This window comes from Talpa occidentalis, unplaced genomic scaffold (genome assembly GCF_014898055.3).
Source record: "Talpa occidentalis isolate TD23 unplaced genomic scaffold, MPIMG_talOcc4v2.1 talOcc4.5, whole genome shotgun sequence".
NCBI lineage: Eukaryota > Metazoa > Chordata > Mammalia > Eulipotyphla > Talpidae > Talpa > Talpa occidentalis.
This window is the reverse complement of record NW_023604861.1, coordinates 100,719,242-100,739,070: the sequence shown is the minus strand read 5'-3', so window position 1 is coordinate 100,739,070 and position 19,829 is coordinate 100,719,242. Positions and strand designations below refer to the sequence as shown.

Below are 19,829 nucleotides of genomic sequence, written 5' to 3'. Positions count from 1 at the left end.
GTGGGGTATAATTCTTGGGGATCATGGAACCTATAGGGCAATCTCAGTGTTCTACAAAGTTCTGATGCAGCCTGACCTGATTAAGCCTGTGTTAGCAGAAGGGATCAAAGCTCAAATAGAATTGCATATAGAATGTGAATGCATTTATTTCCTTAAATTTTCTGTAAAATGAAGTGGAAGGAAACAGTTTCCATCTGTAAGATATTCATCTTTTGGCAGGGTCTCACTTGAGCCTCTGGTTGTTTGCAAACAGTTCCTTCGTACCTACTCACAGATTTGTGTCTGGGCAATTATATTGCATAGAAGAAACTATTTTTGTAAATCTAGTTCTCAGACAATAAAAAGATGTTTTAAAAGTCTCCTGCTGCACATTTTGAAAGATTGTTAATAGGAACATGGAAATATATTTAATCTCTCTTAAGTCTTAAAGGCAATAACACTCACATTCTGGTATTTTTTTCTGCTTCCTTTTTAAGAGAAAGGTGATGCTGAGCCAGAGAGTCCAGACAATGGCACCTCAAATACATCGTAAGTCTCTTTGCTGTTTCTATCTGAGATCACTGTTCTTTAATATGCCTATAATATGAAACCATGCAAGAATCTGAAATAGTGATAATAATAATGGAAGCAAGCCTGTGACTCTTTTTCATGGTAATGACTTTTTAAATGCTTTTGGGTACAGATGCATTTTGAGGTCTTTCTTGTGCTTTAGCACAGTAAGAGTCATCTTGAAAATGCGAACGTTTCTCTTTATAAAGTAGAAATGTAATGAGATTTGAAGGTGTGTATTGGAGAGGGGAAGGAAGATAAACCCTTTAGAATTCTGTTGAAGACTTTCAGCACTGTCACAAATAATTGCACAACTTTTTGCATTTGCTGGGTATAGTCTGTCCATGCACCTATAAAGTACCAATGCCAATGTAAAAGCCTGCTACCTGCAAGCTCACTACTGAATTATGTGAAAAATATCTCTGGAACCGCAAGAGTTTTATAGATGTTTTGAATTAATAAACACAGTTTTAAAAAGATAAGAAAGGGCACTTGTGAACATGTATTCCTTGCTCCACATTTTGTCTTTTTCCTCTCAATACTTAAGGAATCCAAATATTTTTTAAAAGATTTATTTATTTATGCATCAAAAGCTGGGGGGTAGGCCAGGAGTTCAGGGGGTGGGGGAGGGCTGGGGGTGCCATGAAAGGATTCACCAGAGACAGTAGGGAGCAGAACAGGCAGATCTAAAATGACATTGCTGAGGGGAGCAGCGGGCGAGACAAGAGTGGTCTGCCTCTCCATGTGGGTAGCTCCCTGTCTGGCAGGGGATCGAACTAGTGCTGCAGTGGCTGCCTATAGCTTCATAGTGCTGTACTTAACCCCTTGCGCCACCAAATATGTTTTAATGATTAGTTTGATGTAAGATTTATATGCCAAAGTCTAAATAAAACAATTCACAACCTAACAAATTATATCAGCTCCATGGGAACCAGTAACAGGTTTACTTCTTTAAAAATTTTTATCACTTCTGAAAGGTTAGATATGTTTTCATCTTAGAAGACAGCTTTGTGAATTTGACTATTTGTGGACAGTAATCTTATTGCCATGAATTTAAAGTGTTATTAATTAGAAATGACTGTGATATAATATTATTGTCTTATTTTGTCTAGGATCTATTTCTCAGTCTGGAAAGATTCTTTGGCTTGCATGTGATAGCTACAGTATTTCATAAAGAATATGATTACATGTTTGTCTTTCTTAGCATATAACCCTAGAATTTGTAAATAGCTCCACCGTCATGATTTCTAATGATACATAATGAATGTGAATAGTTTAAAATGGTAGAATACTTTTTAATTTTTTAATTTTTATACTCCAAAATATGATAGGAAAAGAGTTTTAATGCCATCTGGAGGCATTCTAGAGAACTGAAAAGGATAGAATCAATTAAAAATTTGGTTCTTTTAAGTAACATTTGAGACTAGCTAAGAATATATGCACGTAGAATGTAATTCATTGAGGACTAAGTTATATTTTTAATAATTTTATAAAAATGCTAATTATCATAGAAATTAATTTTTTGAATTCTCATTAACAAAATCATTTTAAAATCAGACAAAGGAAAATACAAAATATGTTGGGAAACTTCAGGCATCCTGCATTTAATTAGAAAAGCTTACAGTAGATACCAATTTTGTTAATGCAATTTGATGCACATTAAAGTGCTCCTTCTGTAACACATTTCTAAAAACTTCATTCTCTAAAACAATTTGTTTCCATAACTGGGACCTTATAAAAATAAATATGTTGTCTGAGGAATTACTTTGAAAGTCTCTGGAGACTTGAGAATAGACTTGAGAATGTCACCCACGTCCCTATCTCTGAGCTAAGCAGTTAGTTCCTTAGTCATCTGCTTCACATGCTGCCTCTTGAAATAGCAGAAATAAAGTCTGAGGTTGCAAGGATCTCTCTTAAAGTGGAGAAATTAGAGCCTCTCAGAGGGTCCTTTAATAGTGGTTCTGTTATAATTAGTCAGCACATTATGAATAAAGAGCAAGAATTCAAGTCACCTTAGTTTTGTGTAGCATTTTACAGTCTTTATGTGGTACCTTATTTGAGTGTATTTACGTGGATAGATAGGAAGAGCAGGGACATTATCCTTCTATTACATGTGAGGAATCTTTATGTGTACTTAGTAGAAAATTAGGACCCCAGTTTTTAGATATTTTGCTCCCCCCCATATGTCCCCCCATTTACCATACTGATAGGTCAGTGAATCTTAGGAGACAGAAAAGCCATGAATGAGAATCAAGCAGATTCACTGGGATTAGCTTATATGTTAACGGTAAGTGCATTCCTTTGCTAGGGCTCCCGTAACTAGGTGCCTTAAATAACAGAAATTTATTATGCACTTCTGGAGGCTAGTGCTAGATAAGTTAGCATGATTGGTTTGCTCTGTGAAGGAGGATCTGTTCCAGATCTTGTTCATTGTCATCGTTTCCCTGTGTCTAATTGTATCATCTTCCCTTTATGAATCTTTGACTATCCAAATTTTCCCTTTTTATGACAATACCAGTTATTTTGGATTAGTACCCACCCTGATAGCCTCATTTTAGTTTGATTACCTCTGTAAGGACCCCTTCTCCATAAAGGTCACATTCTGAGATACTAGAGGTTAGGAGTTCAACATGTAAATTTGGGGGTGGAAAATTCAACCCTTAACATTACTGGACAGAGCAATCAGAATGATTCAGAGGCCAGGTCAGCAGAGCCAGGAGTATACAGATGCCAAAGATAAAGATGAAACAAAGGGAGAAAATCTAAGTAAAACAAAACCCAAAATGATGAACTCCCTAGTAGCTGGAGGGATTGAAGTTGAGCAAAGTAAACTATAGATAATATACACACAAGGCAAAGGGAAAATACCTCTTTCACATTCATGGTTTAGTGAGTCAGAGTTGGCTTCAATAATGCCTATACATTTCCTCTGTCTGTGTAATTCCATAACTCTGTGAGTCATTTCAAGTCCACTGTATGGGTTTAAATTGTAGTATAAAGTTGGGAGTCTCCACACAGAATTCATTTCCCGAAGAAGCATCTTTGCTTGTTGGCCTCTTAGCAGGGAATTAATCATAAGTTTTAGACAGTCACTGCCTGGTCATTCTGGATAACTGCTGAGGATTCCTTCAGAATATATTATTTAAAATTCCTGTGAGTATTCAGAAAGATGAAAAGTACAGTGCATTCTTAGCCTACAAAAATCCCATGAATTGGAATGTAGAGGGTACCAGTTATGTTAATGATGGAAGAGCTTCTATTGAATTAATTCTCCTGAAGAGAACCATTATAAACTCTGACAAATATGTTAAAAAACATATTGGGAATTTGATCCTTGAAAGAAGCAAATTGGGTTGGGTGAGATCTACATTTAAACAGCTTTCCCCTGAGGCTCCTCCCCAATCCACAAAGAGCAGCTCTCTGTCTTAGTCATGGAGACTTGAAGTGTCAGAAGTGAGTACAGAACTGCCAGAGTGGCTGGGATTTAAGGAAGGAAATTCCAGAAAGGAGAGAGGCAATGAGAATAGAGCTCCAAATCTGTCTATAAATTCACCTTAATCACCTTAATCCCTGGAGACTCCTAACCTGCATGTCTATGGGCAAGGGCAGAGATGAGATGCCAGTGATCCCAGTGAAAAACAATAGGTAAACAGCTGACAAGACTAAGCAGAGATTTCAGCAGCTGCCTGCTGTCTACAACTACTGCCTGTAGAGTTTGGAATTTGAACCCCACTTAGAGGGACTTAGTACACACCTTGGATTTCCTTTGGAAACTTCAAAATGTTCATGCTTTAGGAATAAAGAATTCATCCTAAAACTAAGGGCAAAGTACAAACATAACCTAAGCATTCACATGTTTGAGGATATCAATTAGCAATTTAATTGCCTGATTAAAAAAAAGTCAACATAAAATATAATTCACAATATTCATTTTCTAATCAAAAATTAAAGGGTGTGTGAAGAATTTAGGAAGTTGTGGTCCATAGTCAAGAAAAGTAGTCACTATAATAGACTTTGAGATGACTTTTATATTGGAATTTTCAGACACAGACTTTTTTTAATCAAATTACGTTTATCGAGGTTAATGTAGTTCATGTTATTGTATCTGCTTTGGGGTTATAAGTTTAAATCTCTACAAATATATATATTTACACCATCCCCACCTCCAGTACACCAACTGTACCAATAATCCTCCATCATGTTCTATTGGGCCCCCTTCCATCCTCGACTCCCACCCTACTTCTTTCCCCAATTCCCGCCCCCACCAGCCTTCCCTCCAGTTAATCCAGTTCTTCAGTCAGATGTCAAGAGTTTGTTATTGGTTTGGTTTTGACTGACCCTTTATAATGTTTCTCTATATTCTACATATAAATGCGGCCATTTGGATTTTTGTCTTTCTCCTTCTGACTTATTTTGCTTAGCATTATCCTCTCCAATTGCATCCATGTTGTTGCAAATGGTAGGAGTTCATCTTTTTGTTGTAACTGGCTAGTATTCCACTGTATATATACACCATATTTTTCTGATCAACTCTGTCCTTGGGCACTTAGAATGTTTCCATAACTTAGTTGTTTTTAATTGGTCTACATAAACATAGGAATACATACATCCATTCAAATTAGTGTTTTGTATTCTTTGGGTAGATATGTAGGAGTGGAATTGTTGGGTCATACAGTAGGTCTATTTTTAATATTTTGAGAAACCTCCATACTGTCTTTCATAGGGACTGGGCCAATTTACATTCCCACCAACATTTTATGAGGATTCCTTTTTCTCCACATCCTCACCGACACTTGTCATTTCTGGCCTTTTTGATGTGGGCCATTCTCACCAGTGTAAGATGGTATCTCATTGTGGTTTTGATTTGCATTTCCCTTATGATAAGTGTTGATGAACATTTTTTCACATGCCTATTCATCATCATCTTTATGTCTTCTTTAAAGACATGCCTATTTAAGTTCTTCTGCCCATTTTTTGATGGGGTTAACGTTTTTCTTTTTGAGTTACATCCTTTTTCTATATGCTTGGATATCAGCCCACATTCAGTAGGGTATCTTTTTGTTTTACTGATCATTCTTTTCACTGCACTGAAACTTTTTGTTTGATGTAATCCCATGTGTTTGTTTTTGCTTTTGCTTCTCTTGTCATTGGAGCTAAATCCCCAAAGACATTTCTGTAGCCAATGCCATGGAGTGTTTGCCTATGTTTTCTTCATAGCATTTTATAGTTAAAGGTCTTACATACATGTCTTTAATATATTTGGAGTTAAATTTTACAGACACAAACTTCAAAGTGTTATTAAAGGAAAACATGGTCAGGATGGCTGAAACAAGGAATCTCAGTAGGGAACTGGAAACTGCTAAGGAGAATCTAATGAAAATTCTAGAAGTAAAAAATAAAATTTTTGACATGGAAATTTTACTTGACATACTTAACTGAAGAATGTAAATGACCAAATAAAAAGGATAAATAAACATAAATTCAGATCAATAAGAATTATCCATATAAGAACAGTGAGAGTAATGATTTAAAAACAATGACAGAGCCTCAAGAACCATGGGACAATATCAAGCAGTCTGCTATACATGCAATTGGAGTCCCAGAAAGAGAAGACAGATAAAATGTATCATAAAAGTAGTTGAATAAATAACAACTGAAAACTTTCCAAACTGAATGAAAACATAAATTTACAAATCCAAGAAACAGAATAATACAAATAAAACCCCACTATGGAACATCATAGTCAAATTGCTAAAAACTGAAGATAAAAAGAAAATCTTGAAAGTTGCCAAAAGTTTAAAAAAAAATATGTAGTGTAGTGATAATATAATTAACTGAATAATTCCCATCACAAATTATCAATACATTGGCTACAATACAGTGTAACAATATTATTAAGATATTAGAAGACAAAAAAGATAAAGAACTGCCACACTGGAATTCTAAATCTAGAAAATATATCCTTCAAAATTGAAGCTGAAATAAAGATATAGTTAAATATACAAAATCTGACAGAATTTATTTCTTTTTTTTAAATTTTTTTAAAGTAACAAATGCACTTTTAATTGACTTACAGATAAAAACTACTTAAAAGTCAGTGACCACTTCAGTCCCTAATATGCTAGAGCTGTATCCTGGCCAGTCTTGAGGAACTGTGTTAACAGGTTATTTTCATTATTTCACTTTATCCACAGTATTAGAAAAGCAAGGCATTATAAAAGTTTAGGTGAAATGTGTGGCTGGCAGCCCAATCCAGTCCCTTATAGTCCATATTTTCCCTTCAGTTCTTCTACTTTGGCGATGTAAGCTTTCATGACATTGTCCTTGGAAGCCCCTTTCAGTCCATTCCAGGCATCCCACTTGGCTTTGCCTTTGAAGTCCATCATTCCAGGCCGTTCTGTATTTACATCACCCACAGTTGCTTGTTTGTAGTGGCTATAGATGAACAGTATCTATTCATCTGACAGAATTTATTTCGACTAGGCCTGCAGTCTAGTAAATGATAAAGGAAATTTGCCAAGCAGGTCTATTTACCAGACAGATGTGCAGCCTATGAGAAAGAAATATCTCCTTTTTATAATAAATGTAATATTTATTATAAATATAATATATTACAATATAAATATATTTATGTAACAATATTTATATAATAAATATAATTTATTATAAATAAAACAAATATAGTTAAAATAAATATCTCCTTATATGGGTTAATATAAGTTTAATGTAAGAAATACTTTTGTCAGATTTATGATATATATAGCTATAAAGTATATGACAAAAATAGTACAAGATAGGGCAAATACTGCACAACTTCAGTTTCTTACATGTTAAATATAATGTTAAATCTAATTAAATTGGGGATAAGTTAAGAATGCACAATATATTACCTAAAAAAAAATCACCATAAACAAATATTGGGGGGAGAACATAACTGAAAAGTCATTAGCATAATTAAAATACCTCAAAAAATAGATTTCTACAAAGAAATGATAGGAAGTAACAAGCAAAGAAACAAAAAAAGAGAAGCCATCAGTGGAAAAGAAATACAAAAATAATAAGCCTGAACCCAACCACATCTGTAATCGCATTAAATGTAAATGGACTAAAAATTCCAATTAAAAGTAGAGATTGTCATACTATCTATAAAAATTCAGTATTGAAAGACAGGCCATTTTAATTAAACACAAAGAGGTTAAAGACAGAAAATGGAAAAGATAGACTTGTAAATAGTAAGCATTAGAAAGCTAGTGTGACATAAATATTTTTTAAAAGATTTATTTTTATTTATGCATTCAAGAACTGGGGTATAGGCCAAAGGTATGGGGAGGGGGGTGAGAGGATTTACCAGAGACAGTTGGGAGCAGAACAGGCAGATCACTGAAATATACTGCTGAAGGAAGCAGTGGGCAAGAAGAGGTCTTCTGCTCTATGTGGGTTAGCTTCCTGGCCAGGGATCAAACTCATGGAGCAGTGGCTGCAATAACTTGAAGCACTGAGACTTTAACCCCTGCACCTAAGGGAGGCCCTGGTGTGACATTTCATACTGCCAGACAGACCTCAGATCATATCAAGAGAGGTTAAAAGGACATTTCATCATGCTAAAATGTTCACTTACTGGAGAACACATATGTATTTACAAATACAACTCCAAAAATGGTGAAACAAATCTAGCAAGTCTACGATAGTAGTTTTTTTGTTTGTTTTGGTTTTTGGTTTTTAAGATTATTTATTTATTTATACAAGCACTGGGCATGGTCAGAAGCGTGGGAGGATGAGAGACTTCACCAGAGCCAGAGCAGGGAACAGAACAGGCAGACCAAGGAAATACACTGCTGAGGGGAGCAGCGGGCGAGGCAGGAGAGGTCTGCGCGCCATACGGGACCCTCGCTGGCAGCTGGGGATCGAACCAGCACTGCAGGGGCTGAGGGCAGCTTCGCAACCCAGCGCTCAACCGCTGCGCCACCAGGGGAGGCCCTACGATAGTAGTTTTGATAGAAAAATTCAACAAAGTATTAGGACTCACATTTATTGAACACTACACCCAACAACTGTAAGTTACAGAATCTTATCAAATGCACGTGAAGCATTCTCCAAGGTAGACTTATTGTGAGTAATAAAAGAAGTACCAATAAATTGCATAGAATTAAAATGATACAGCATATGTTCTATGATCACAGCATAATTACATTACAGTTTAGTAGTAATAAAATTTCTAGAGAATCCCTAATAATTGAGAGTCAAATAACATTTCTAGGTAATCTTTGAGCTCAAAAATATGTAAGAAGAGAAATTAAAAAGTCATTTTAATTAAGTGAAAATGAAAGTGCAATTTATAAATGTATTAACACACTAAAACAGTAAACACAAGAAAAGGGAAATGTATAACCATGTTTATATTAGAAAAAATAAACTAGATCTTCAAGAACTTATGTTGTCATTTTGAGACTAAAAATGAAGAAATTAAATAAAATAATTAGGAAGAAATGCATAATAAAGATAGGCACAGAAATTAACAAACAATAGAGAAAATAAATGAAATCAAAATTTGGTTCTTTTGAAAGACTAATCAAATTAACAAAATGCTGACAAGACTAATCAAGAGAAAAGAGGAAAAACAAATTACCAATATCAGCAATGAGAGCACATCACTGCACATCCTACAGAAATTTAAATAATAATATAGATTTTTAAATACTATCCAATTTATTTCACAACTTAGATGGAATAGCCAATTCCCTTTTTAAAAAACATGCAATTTACCACACTGCCACAGAAAGAAATAGTCTGAATGACTCTAATACTGTTAAAGAAAAGGCCCTATTGCTCTTAAAGACCTTTCCCTCCTGAAGTTGCCTTCTAGTCAATAAGACAAGCAATTAAACAGGTTAATTAGAATAAAAATTATAAGTTGCTAAAATACTAGGTATTAAAAATAAAAACAGGGTGCTGTGATAGAAAATTTCTAGAAGGAACCAAATTTTTAAAGGGTGCTCAGAGAATGCCTCTCTAAGGAGATAATACCTAAACTGAAACCCAAATGAGCAAAAGGAACCAGATCTCCTATGAGAATAACCTATCAAAGGAATAGTGAATACAAGATCCTGGGACAGCAAAAGAATTGGTATTTCAGAAACCAAAAGTGGGCTAGAGTATCTGGAGAAGAGAGAGACTAAGAACATGACCCTTTATTAAACTCTTCTGCCATGTTGTAAATTTGTGTTGTAAATAGTTGTCTGCCTTCTCTTTTTTTTCCCATCGGATGTTAAACAACTTTTGGGTAAAAATGATATAACATTCATTTTTATTGCCTGTAGTGTCAAATATGCTTTGTATAAGATAGGTAACTAAGAAATTTGGGTTGAAATTTTATTTATTTGAATATACTATGAATTCCAGTTTTATATGTGAAAGAACAAAACTGCTGTCTCTGAAAAACTTTGTAATCGGTAATATTAATTGAACTGTTTATTATTTACCACTGTTCTAAGCTATCTAAATATATTCATTTCTTTATGGCTTACAAAAAAAATGACCTATATTAGATTTTTTTTAATTTTAAAGAAATGTTTATACCAATGAAACACCAACAAATGAACTGCCATGCTTAGACAAACTGTCAGAAATTAGAAAAGGGAAAAAAATCCTATTCATTGCATACCCTTATAACCTTATGCAATGGTTTGATATGCCCTGATACCAAAATCAGATATAAAGCCTTATCAGAAGAGAAAACTATAATCCAATATCCCTCATAAATATTGCAAAAATTCTTAACAATATATTAGCATATATAATCCAGTGATGTATGACAGGGTTAGAATTCATTCTGACTAAGTGTTCTTTATCAAAGGAATGCATGATTGATTTAACATTAGAAAGTTAATTAATGTAATCCACCATATTAATAGAATAAAAGAGAAAAACCATATGATCCTTAGCTGGAAAGCTCATTTGGCATAATTCAACACCCATTCATGAATTTAAAAATTCTTGGCAAACTAGGACAAGAAGAGAATTTATTCAGTCTTATAAAGGACATCTACCAGAAAACCTACTGCTAACATTATATTTAATAGTGAAACACCAAACATTGTCTTAGGATTGTAGTTCATTAAGATCAAGGACATAGTAATCATATCTGCTTTTATCTCTATTCAAGATTGTACTGGAGGCTCTCCTCAGTTTAATAGGCAAAAAAAAAAAAGAATAGATATAAAGATTGAAATGAGGGGTTGGTTATAGAGAAAATACTAACAAATCTAATAAGAATCAATAACTGAACTTGGTGAGATCAATGTACAAAAATCAATTGTGTTATATTTATTAGCAATAAGCAATTGGAAAATAAAATTTTAAAAATCCATTTATGATATAAAATATGTAATCAATTTAGCAAGTCATGTAAGTACAAACTATAAAACATTGATGAGAAAAATTTAAGACCTAACTAAATAGAGAAAGATTCCTAAATTGAAAGACTCTATAATATTAATAAGTCAATTTTTTTCTCATATTGATTTTTAGATTCAATCCAACATTGATCAAATGGTCAGCAGGACACTTTTGTAGAAAATGGCAAATTGATTCTAAAATTTTTATAAAAAAGCAAAAACGTAACAAAGCAGTCTTGAAGAAGAACAAGGTTAGAGCCTATGTACACAAAACCATAAAACTCCCAGAGGATAACTTGATGGGTATCCCCATCAAGTATTACCACCATAGTGCACCTACTACCAGCCCCATGCGCCACCACCACAAATCATTGTGCCTCCCTATTCTTTCCCTTTCTCTCTCTCTTTCCACCTTGGTGTCTCAGTTCTGTAGTCAGCTATCAAGGGTTAGTTTCTCAGCTTGTCTTTATCTGACTATTAATTTAGTTACTTTATATTCCACATATTTCTAGCTACATCCAGTATTTATCTTTCTCTATCTGACTTATTTCATTTAGCATTATCCTTTCAAGCTCCATCACCAGGATTTAGACCTAAGGAAGCCAGTCTTTTAACTAACACTGCACCATTCTGCTGTTGTGTTACAACTCTTTCTGTAGTTGTTCTGGAGGCAGGAACTATCGCAGGAAGTACAAGTCTTTAGGTGATGCCTGAAAAGAAAGAGATGAGTAGACTGAAATCCTGTAGATTATAATCTGTATTAAATGAGCAAGCAGAGATTTCTAAGATACTGTGTAGGCCACAAATTGGCCACACTGTGCGCATAATTCAGATTTGCCCACCACTAACAAATCTCCAGTCAGAAGTCTATTGCATAGCCAGGTGGAAAAATCCTATGGGAAGACCCTTCTATTTGTAAATGGCCCTCAACTGAGCAAAGTAATTATAACTTTAAAGAATAAATGAAGATGTGAAATGACCTTCATAAAGAAACAAGATTAAGCAGAAAGAATCAAATTCCTAGAGGGAAAAAAAAAAAATAAAATGAGGGCCTCCCCGGTGGCGCAGCGGTTGAGCGCTGGGTTGCGAAGCTGCCCACAGCCTCTGCAGCGCCAGTTCGATCCCCGGCTGCTCCCCGGCCACCGGAGGAAGGTCCCACATGGCGCGCAGACCTCTCCTGCCACCCGCTGCTCCCCTCAGCAGTGTACTTCGGTCCTTCTGCCTGTTCTGCTCCCTGCTCTGGCTCTGGTGAATTCTCTCACCCTCCCGCACTTCTGACTGTACCCAATGCTTGTATAAATAATAAATAAATAAATAAATAAATAAATAAATAAATAAATAAATAAATAAATCTTTAAAAAAAAAATAAAATAAAATAAAATGAGACAGACAGAAACTGGTTCATCAGGTGTGCACATTGCACAGTGAAATAATTAGAAATCATTATAAGGTTAGACTTAATAAGAGTGTCTCATGAAAGGTTATTCTCCAAAGTTAGTACAGTAGTTAGAATTAACATATGGGAAGTGCCCATTACCTACGAGGTGCTTGACAAACAGTTATTACTGCTAGCATACTAGGATTCATGACTTACAAAACTAGACAACAGCCATATCTCATTTGTACTGATCAGAGCTTAATCAGAATTTTAATCTCTCCTTTAAAAACAAACTGGAAGATTAAGAAAGGATTACAGGGTGGTAAAAACAAAAGTTTGAAAGGAGTGAAGCTGGGTGGTAAAGAAAAGTTTAAGCTTTTCTCAAAACTTTCAGACAATAGACACAGAATACACGGCTTATCCCTCCAGTGAAGAGACAAATGGCCTGGAGGAGGCTAAAGAATTCACCTGCAACACTAACTTCGATTTTTAAATGTCTTCAAAGACTTGGATGTCATTGATTGGTGAAACAGAGCAGGTCTAGATGATGCCCAATGGTCCCTTCTAAGTGTGTCCCTTCTAAGTGAGTCATTTATAAAGATGAACAGTAAAGCATGTTTACATCAGTGAAAGTGTTTGTCTATTCTTAGTTCAGGCTGCTATAACAAACTACTGTACACTGCAAGGTTAATAAACAACAGAAATGTATTTCTCAAAGTTCTGGAGGCTGGGAAGTCCAGGATAAAGGTGTTGGCAGATCCAGTGTGATGGTGATGGCCCCTTTCTTAGTTTGCAGACAACTTAGCTCTCGCTGTGTCCTCAGCTGCACAGCCGAGAGAAGGCAGCAAGCTCTCTGGTGTCTTTTCTTATAAGGGCACTAATCCCATTCACAAGGGCTTTACCCTTATGACCTAATTACCTCCCAAAGGCCTCATCATCACATTGGGGGTTAAAATTTCAACCTAAGAATTGAGGGGGGTGGAGAGAAGAAAGGGGGAGAAGGATACAAATATGCAATCCATAATAGTATTCAGTAAAAATTTCTCATGCCCATTGTGGAATTAGCTTAGAAAATTTAACTATGAAAAAAAATGCAGAAGAATAATGATATGCTCAATATATAAAGAAATCTATCATTTATGCATGTGCATTTAATAAGTTTACATGAACTGATCTTATGCTGTGTTCTAGAAGTTGAGAGATCAAAGTCAATTTGAGAACTGTTACTGATAGAAGCTGTTTTTTCAGAGAAATTTGAAACCTTCCTGATATTTATTTTGGCCATAGTGATCCACATCTAAAATGATGAACTGTGGCTATTCTTTTAGTCTAGGATATGTCTGTTCCCAAGAGCCTTCCTTCCTGTATCTGTTTTAGTAATTTGCCAGGATCCTGTCTGCTTAAAAAATGAGAAACTTAGTGTACAGCCTTTGCCTGGAGAAAATAGACCAGATCCTGTTTCTGCAACTCTTAGACAACGGGAATAAAAAATAAAATAGGAAAGGCTTTTAGGAATGTTTGGGGCCCCTCATTATGTAGATGGACAAATTAAACGGAAGGTCTTCAAGAGGTGTGTCTTATCCAGTGGATGAAGGAGACCTTGATTCAGAACTTGACCTAAATGCTGTCAGCACCAGTATTCAGGTGCTGGTATTGAGATTGGGGCTGGGAAATGTTAGAGAAGAGCAGTGAGGAGACTATTCGAGTTTTACCTGGGGGAGAAACTAGATGATGCTGTTATATGGTTTACTCTCAAGTTAAAACACCAAATGAACCCTAAAAAAGAAGATTGGAAATTATGCCATTTCAGAACAAACTACAAGTCTTACCTCCCGAGTTCTTACACCAGACGGAAAGTCCCACAGTCCCAGAGGTGATAAAAGAGGACTGTTCAGCAAAACTGGGGAGACTGCTTGTCTGTCCCCTGCTGCACTTCCCAGAGGCTCACACTTTCTCTTTCCTCTGCTCTGAGGCTCCTGGCAAATATACCTCTCCTCAGGGTATTATCCACACCAGGGCTTCCCAGACTTTTTCTTTTAATTTAATGGTTTCTAACAATAGTTGTGATAGAATACACATAATGTAAATCTGATCACCTTAACCATTTTTAAGTATGTCATTCATTAGTGTCTAATACCCTCACACTGCTATGCTACTATGCTACTGCTATGCTATCCTAGAAACCACCCCTCTGCTTTTGTCGCTATTATTTTGACTATATACCTCATTTAAGTGGACTCATATGGGGCCTCCCCGGTGGCGCAGCGGTTGAGCGCTGGGTTGCGAAGCTGCCCGCGGCCTCTGCGGCTCCGGTTCGATCCCCGGCTGCTCCCCGGCCACCGGAGGAGGGTCCCACATGGCGCGCAGACCTCTCCTGCCGCCCGCTGCTCCCCTCAGCAGTGTACTTCGGTCCTTCTGCCTGCTCTGCTCCCCGCTCTGGCTCTGGTGAATTCTCTCACCCTCCCGTGCTTCTGACTGTGCCCAGTGCATGTATAAACAAAAACAAACAAACAAATAAATAATAAATAAAAACATGCCTCTATAAAAAAAAAAAAAAAAAAAAAAAAAAGTGGACTCATATGATATCTATCCTTTTGTGACTGGTTTATTTCACTTAGCATATGTCTCTGAGGTTTGTACATGCTGTGGGCACATTGGCATTTCTTTCCTTTAAAAGGCTGAATAACATTCTATTGTGCATCCATACATTTTGCCTACCCATTCTTTCACCAGAGGATACTTGGGTTGCTTCTACTTTTTGGTTATTCTGAATAATGTTGCTGTGAACATGTGTGTACAAATCTCTCTTCAAGTTCCTGCTGCCAGTTATTCTGGGTTTGTACCCATCTCAAACTGTTTTTGAACAAAACATACATAGTCAGAAATACATTTTACATAAGACCCCCTCCCCCAAGAGTGTATTCACTGAAATAAAAGTGTCACAAAACCTTACCTCCCATTATTCTGACATTTTCCATTCTTAATATTTTTAAATGCAGGTCAGACCACACAAAATCACTTTTATTACCCAATGTTCACAATGAGGTTACTGACCAACTGACAAGATACTTTGTGCCAAAGGAATGCCCTATTTCTTGCCTTGTATAAATAATCTCTTCAGTCCTCCCAAGAGCTTTGAAAGGGAGTTCTTCTTTCCCGTGTTTACAGATTCAGAGACCAAGGTGGAACAAGGTTAAGAAACTTGTCCGAGCTTTGCATCCAGTGAGTCTGTTCACACTGAGATCTGCCCCAGGCCCTCTCTTTGGCCACACTGCCAGGGGCACTGGTCTATGGGCACCAAGCAGTGCCCCCTCAAAACCTGGAAGCATTCTAACAGGGTCAAGGAAAGTTTTAACCCAAAGCATTCAACACTCACTCAGAAAATTTGGGGACCCATTCAGAGACTCAAAAAGTAGATCTTGAAGCTGTGTCACACAACCAAGGAAATCTTTTCAGCCTCCCCTAATTAGACCACATGAGCAACTGCTTTCTTCATTTAATTATTAAGGTGGGCACAGTCTCTGGAAGTGAGTTGGCATCTTTGCAATGAGCTCTTCCAGTCCACAGAGACATTAATTAATAAGCTTTAGCTACTCTGTCTTCACTGTAGCTTTAGCAGATGGCAATGTTTTTCTGAGGAGTCACTTGGGCTGTGGGAAAGTATAGTAATTGCAGTGAGTAATCAATAAATATTGCCTGACATTAACAGACTGATTATGCTTCCTCCAAATGTTTCCTTTCATAAAGCATCTTCATACTCTTGCATTGAAGCCTTGCCCAACATTTGGCACATAATACCTTTTCAATAAAAAATTATTAATATGAATAAATGAATGCATGCAAAAATAACACAAAGGATGACAGGAACGCATGAGCTGTGTATTTTATGTATCTTCTTTCAAAAATGCCATTAGCTAGATTAGCTCTTTCTATTATACAGATTTTAATTAAGATACAAGCTTCCAAAATGCAGAGTTTGTATATTTACAAACCAAATTCACCCCCTCTCTCTCCTTCCCCAGATCACAGATTTTTCTTTGCACCCCACACTGCTCCTGCTCATCCCTTCTCTGGCAGCCTGGTACCCTTAATGCTACTTCCCACTGAGTCAGTGTCTGTTCTGTGCCAGGTACTCTACTGGACATGTTGTCGTCTTTAGTTCTCACAACAGTCCAATGAGGTGCATTTTTACTTTATTATATGTCATATTACAGAAAAGAAGTGTGTTGGTTCACAGAGGCTTTAAGAGTTAGCAGTGACATTGCAGGGCCTCTCTGAGGCACCGGTTTAGGAGGTCTGGTGTAGAGAGCCCGTAAAGTAGAAGAGATATTATGAAAGAAATCCTGCTTCTGAACAGAGGGCTGGTATTTCCCTACAAGCCCTTACTGTCTGCCCTCCCTCCATGTTGTCAAGAGAATTATGTCCTCACAGAGTCTGTGAGAAGACTTGGGGGAGGAGGCAAGAAGAAGCCTTTTCCAGATGGTGAGTGAAGTGGAATTTCTGTGCAGTGATGGAGGTTTCGGAAGTAGTAGAGGCTGGAGTCTGCAATCACTCTGACAACCTAAATGGCTGGCTGAAGTAAAATGGACAGCTTCCCGGCCTGGCCCACCTGCTTACTCGCTCACCTCAGAGGGCCTTCTGCTGTTGGCATGGTATATTTTGGTAAAGCAGCGCTCACATGACCCCACCAAAGCATGTAAAATATTTAAATGTCTGCCCGCAATTTTCTACCACAGAGAATTCCATCTCTACTTTTACCTTCTTAAGCGAGTAAAATATGCAAAGGGACAGGAGATGAATAACAAGCAGGCGACCAAACTCTCACATGCACACACACTCACATTTTAATGTTAAAAAGACCACTTCTCACAAAAACACTAATTTGAAAGGAAACCTGCACTCCTATGTTTATTGTAGTGCTGTTCACAATAGCCAAGATATGGAAACGACCTAAATGCCCCAGAACAAAAGAATGAATCAAGAAGATGTAAATATACACAATGGAATACTACTCAGTAATCAAAAAAGATAAACTCATGCCATTTGTAGCAACATGGTTAGAGCTGGAGGGGATTATGCTAAGCAAAATAAGTCAGAAGGAGAAAGATAAAATACCAGATGGTTTTACTTATATGTGGAATACAGAGAAACTAAACAAAGGTACAAAGATAAGCCTTGAAAGCTGACTGTAGAAAACGAGGCAAGCAGGAGGAGAGGGGATGGGGAAGGGGTGAAGACAGGAGGCAGTGGGGAGAGCACAATGGACTTTGGTGATGGACTGTGGGTGCTTTGGTGCTGGGAGAACTGTGGTGACCACACCTGAAGGAAGAAATCTTACACTGTCTAAAAATTAACAAGGATGGAAGAAAAAGATAGTTTATTAAAAAATAAAATAAGAAAAGACCATTCTTGCTTTTAAAATGAGAATTCCATGGTAAAGCATTTCTTCAGAATAACACAAGTATCAGTACATCATGATTAAGAGGTAACAAATATTGAATACTAAATAAATGCATTATAAAAATAGGACAACTACATAATATGAGATGACAGTTATGCAGTGACAGCAGGTATAAACTGAAATAGGGGATCTCCCTATGTATCAACCCACTCTTTGAATCCTCATAGCAACTTGAAAAAGTGGAAGCCAGAAAGAAATCTCCCTTTTTATAAGAACAAAGACTCAGCTCACACAGGTAGTGTGGTCAAACCAAGATGTTACCCCAGAGAGATCTGACTTGAACCCACTCTTTCTTCAACCCTACCTCAGAATACAAACACCTGAGCTGTGTATCCTGGTAAATCTAGTGCTGTGGGACTCTGCTGGAACCCAGAACACAAATACATGAGGTGGAAGTGTCCAGGTGGCAGGAAACCAGTGACGGGGGATTGTTTCCTTTAGAAGTCTGTTTAACATCCAAACTGAGGATTGAGTTAGATTAATTGGCTTTTGGGGATGAGGGAGAAAGTGTTATTTATATGCTTTTGGAATTTGGGAAATTAAAGAGAATAATAAGCAGGACGAGACAAGAAAAACGACCGATAGTTGTGTAGAATTGTTAACAATATAGCTTCACTTCTTGAAATAATATAAAGTTATTTTCACACATATCCCAATAATCTAAATACAGAGATCTTTAATAAAATAAAAACTTTAAAGAAAACATGATGGATTTTTAGTGGGTAAATATATAAAATATTGCTATTTATAATTTGAATATTATTCATTTGGCCATCAAAAAAATTTTTTATGGGCTAATTTTAAAAATGGAGATATTCTCTGATTCTTTGACTTTTGTTTTCCTATTATGGTTTGGGCTAGGTCATATGACACCTTCAAAATTTACTGAGCACTTACTATATGCTGGGTATTCTTCTAAGTATTTTACTCATATCATTCTCACAGCTCTCTGGGATGGTTATACCTATTTACAGATAAGGGAAATGATGTACAGAGAGGGTGAGTTACCTGCCCAGAGTCACACAGCTAATGTATGACAGAGCTGGCATTTGAACTCAGTGGGACTAGTGAGCCCAGGGTTTTTTTAATCACACCCTTTGCAGCCTCCGTGTCAGCATTGGACTTTAAAAATTTCCAAGATACTGACTATTAATGCATCCCTGAACAAGAGAAGAGCATTTCCTTATTATGTAACACCCCTAGGTGTACTTGGATGTTGGAAAATACACTTGAATTAATAATTAAGATAATTAAGATCTTTATTGTATCTTTAAATGTCTGGAACATATCAGTGCTTTTATCTTTCAAAATGTCCAAGAGGTAATCATTATATAACATTTTGAAGTACGCTTGAATTCTGTTGTTTTTTTCCTAATGATTATTATTGCTAATCATGCTCAGTTGCCTCATGTGTGAAATTCTTAGTACCTTTGAAAATAGTAGATTTGATGTTCAAATTTTGAAGAATATAATCAATTAAAATTAGAGTATTTGTATGATTTTGTTGCTGAAATGTGATCCCATGTAGCCTGGGGGAACAATTTTGCAAGTTGTGGATTCAGGTGATGCTGAGTGGAGACCTGAACCAGAGGTGGGTTTCTTCAATGTCAGGATGTGGTATGCTCTGGGGTGCTTTCAGTAAAACTTTATGAGTCAAAAGTAAAGTAATGCCATGGGGAATGTTTTACCTAGACAAAAAGCATTCAGAAGGATAGGAATGGAAATTTCTCTTCTTCCAGGAGTTGTAAATGGATGTCTTTGTTGTTTTTTTTTTTCTATCCCTCTGTATAACCTCCAAACTAGGGTTGCCAGATAAAATACAAGACACCCGGTTAAATTTGAATTTCAGATTAACAAGGAGTTTTTTTAGTGTAAATATACCCCAATACAATATTTGGGACATACTTATACTAAATATCTGTTTTTTCACCTAAAATTCAAATTTAACTGTGCATTCCATATTTTTATTTGCTAATTCTAGCGACCCTGCCAAATACCACATAGGCTGTAGATCTAACTGGACTTTAAACCCATAACTTGTCAAAGA

General features: G+C 36.4%; 2 protein-coding genes across 2 annotated transcripts in view; one reads left to right on the top strand and one right to left on the bottom strand.

Annotated features, from left to right (window-relative positions):
- The window catches only part of AFF3 (ALF transcription elongation factor 3), a 479,720-nt gene that overhangs the window by 326,041 nt on the left and 133,850 nt on the right, over positions 1-19,829 (top strand). Inside the window, exon 9 of the mRNA XM_054701906.1 lies at positions 477-528. Within this exon, the coding sequence (XP_054557881.1) occupies positions 477-528 (52 nt within the window). The remainder of the gene's footprint in view (positions 1-476; positions 529-19,829) is intronic.
- LOC119259636 (acyl-CoA-binding protein-like) overlaps positions 6,810-19,829 on the bottom strand; it is a 44,524-nt gene continuing 31,504 nt past the window's right edge. Inside the window, exon 2 of the mRNA XM_037528604.2 lies at positions 6,810-7,001. Within this exon, the coding sequence (XP_037384501.1) occupies positions 6,810-7,001 (192 nt within the window). The remainder of the gene's footprint in view (positions 7,002-19,829) is intronic.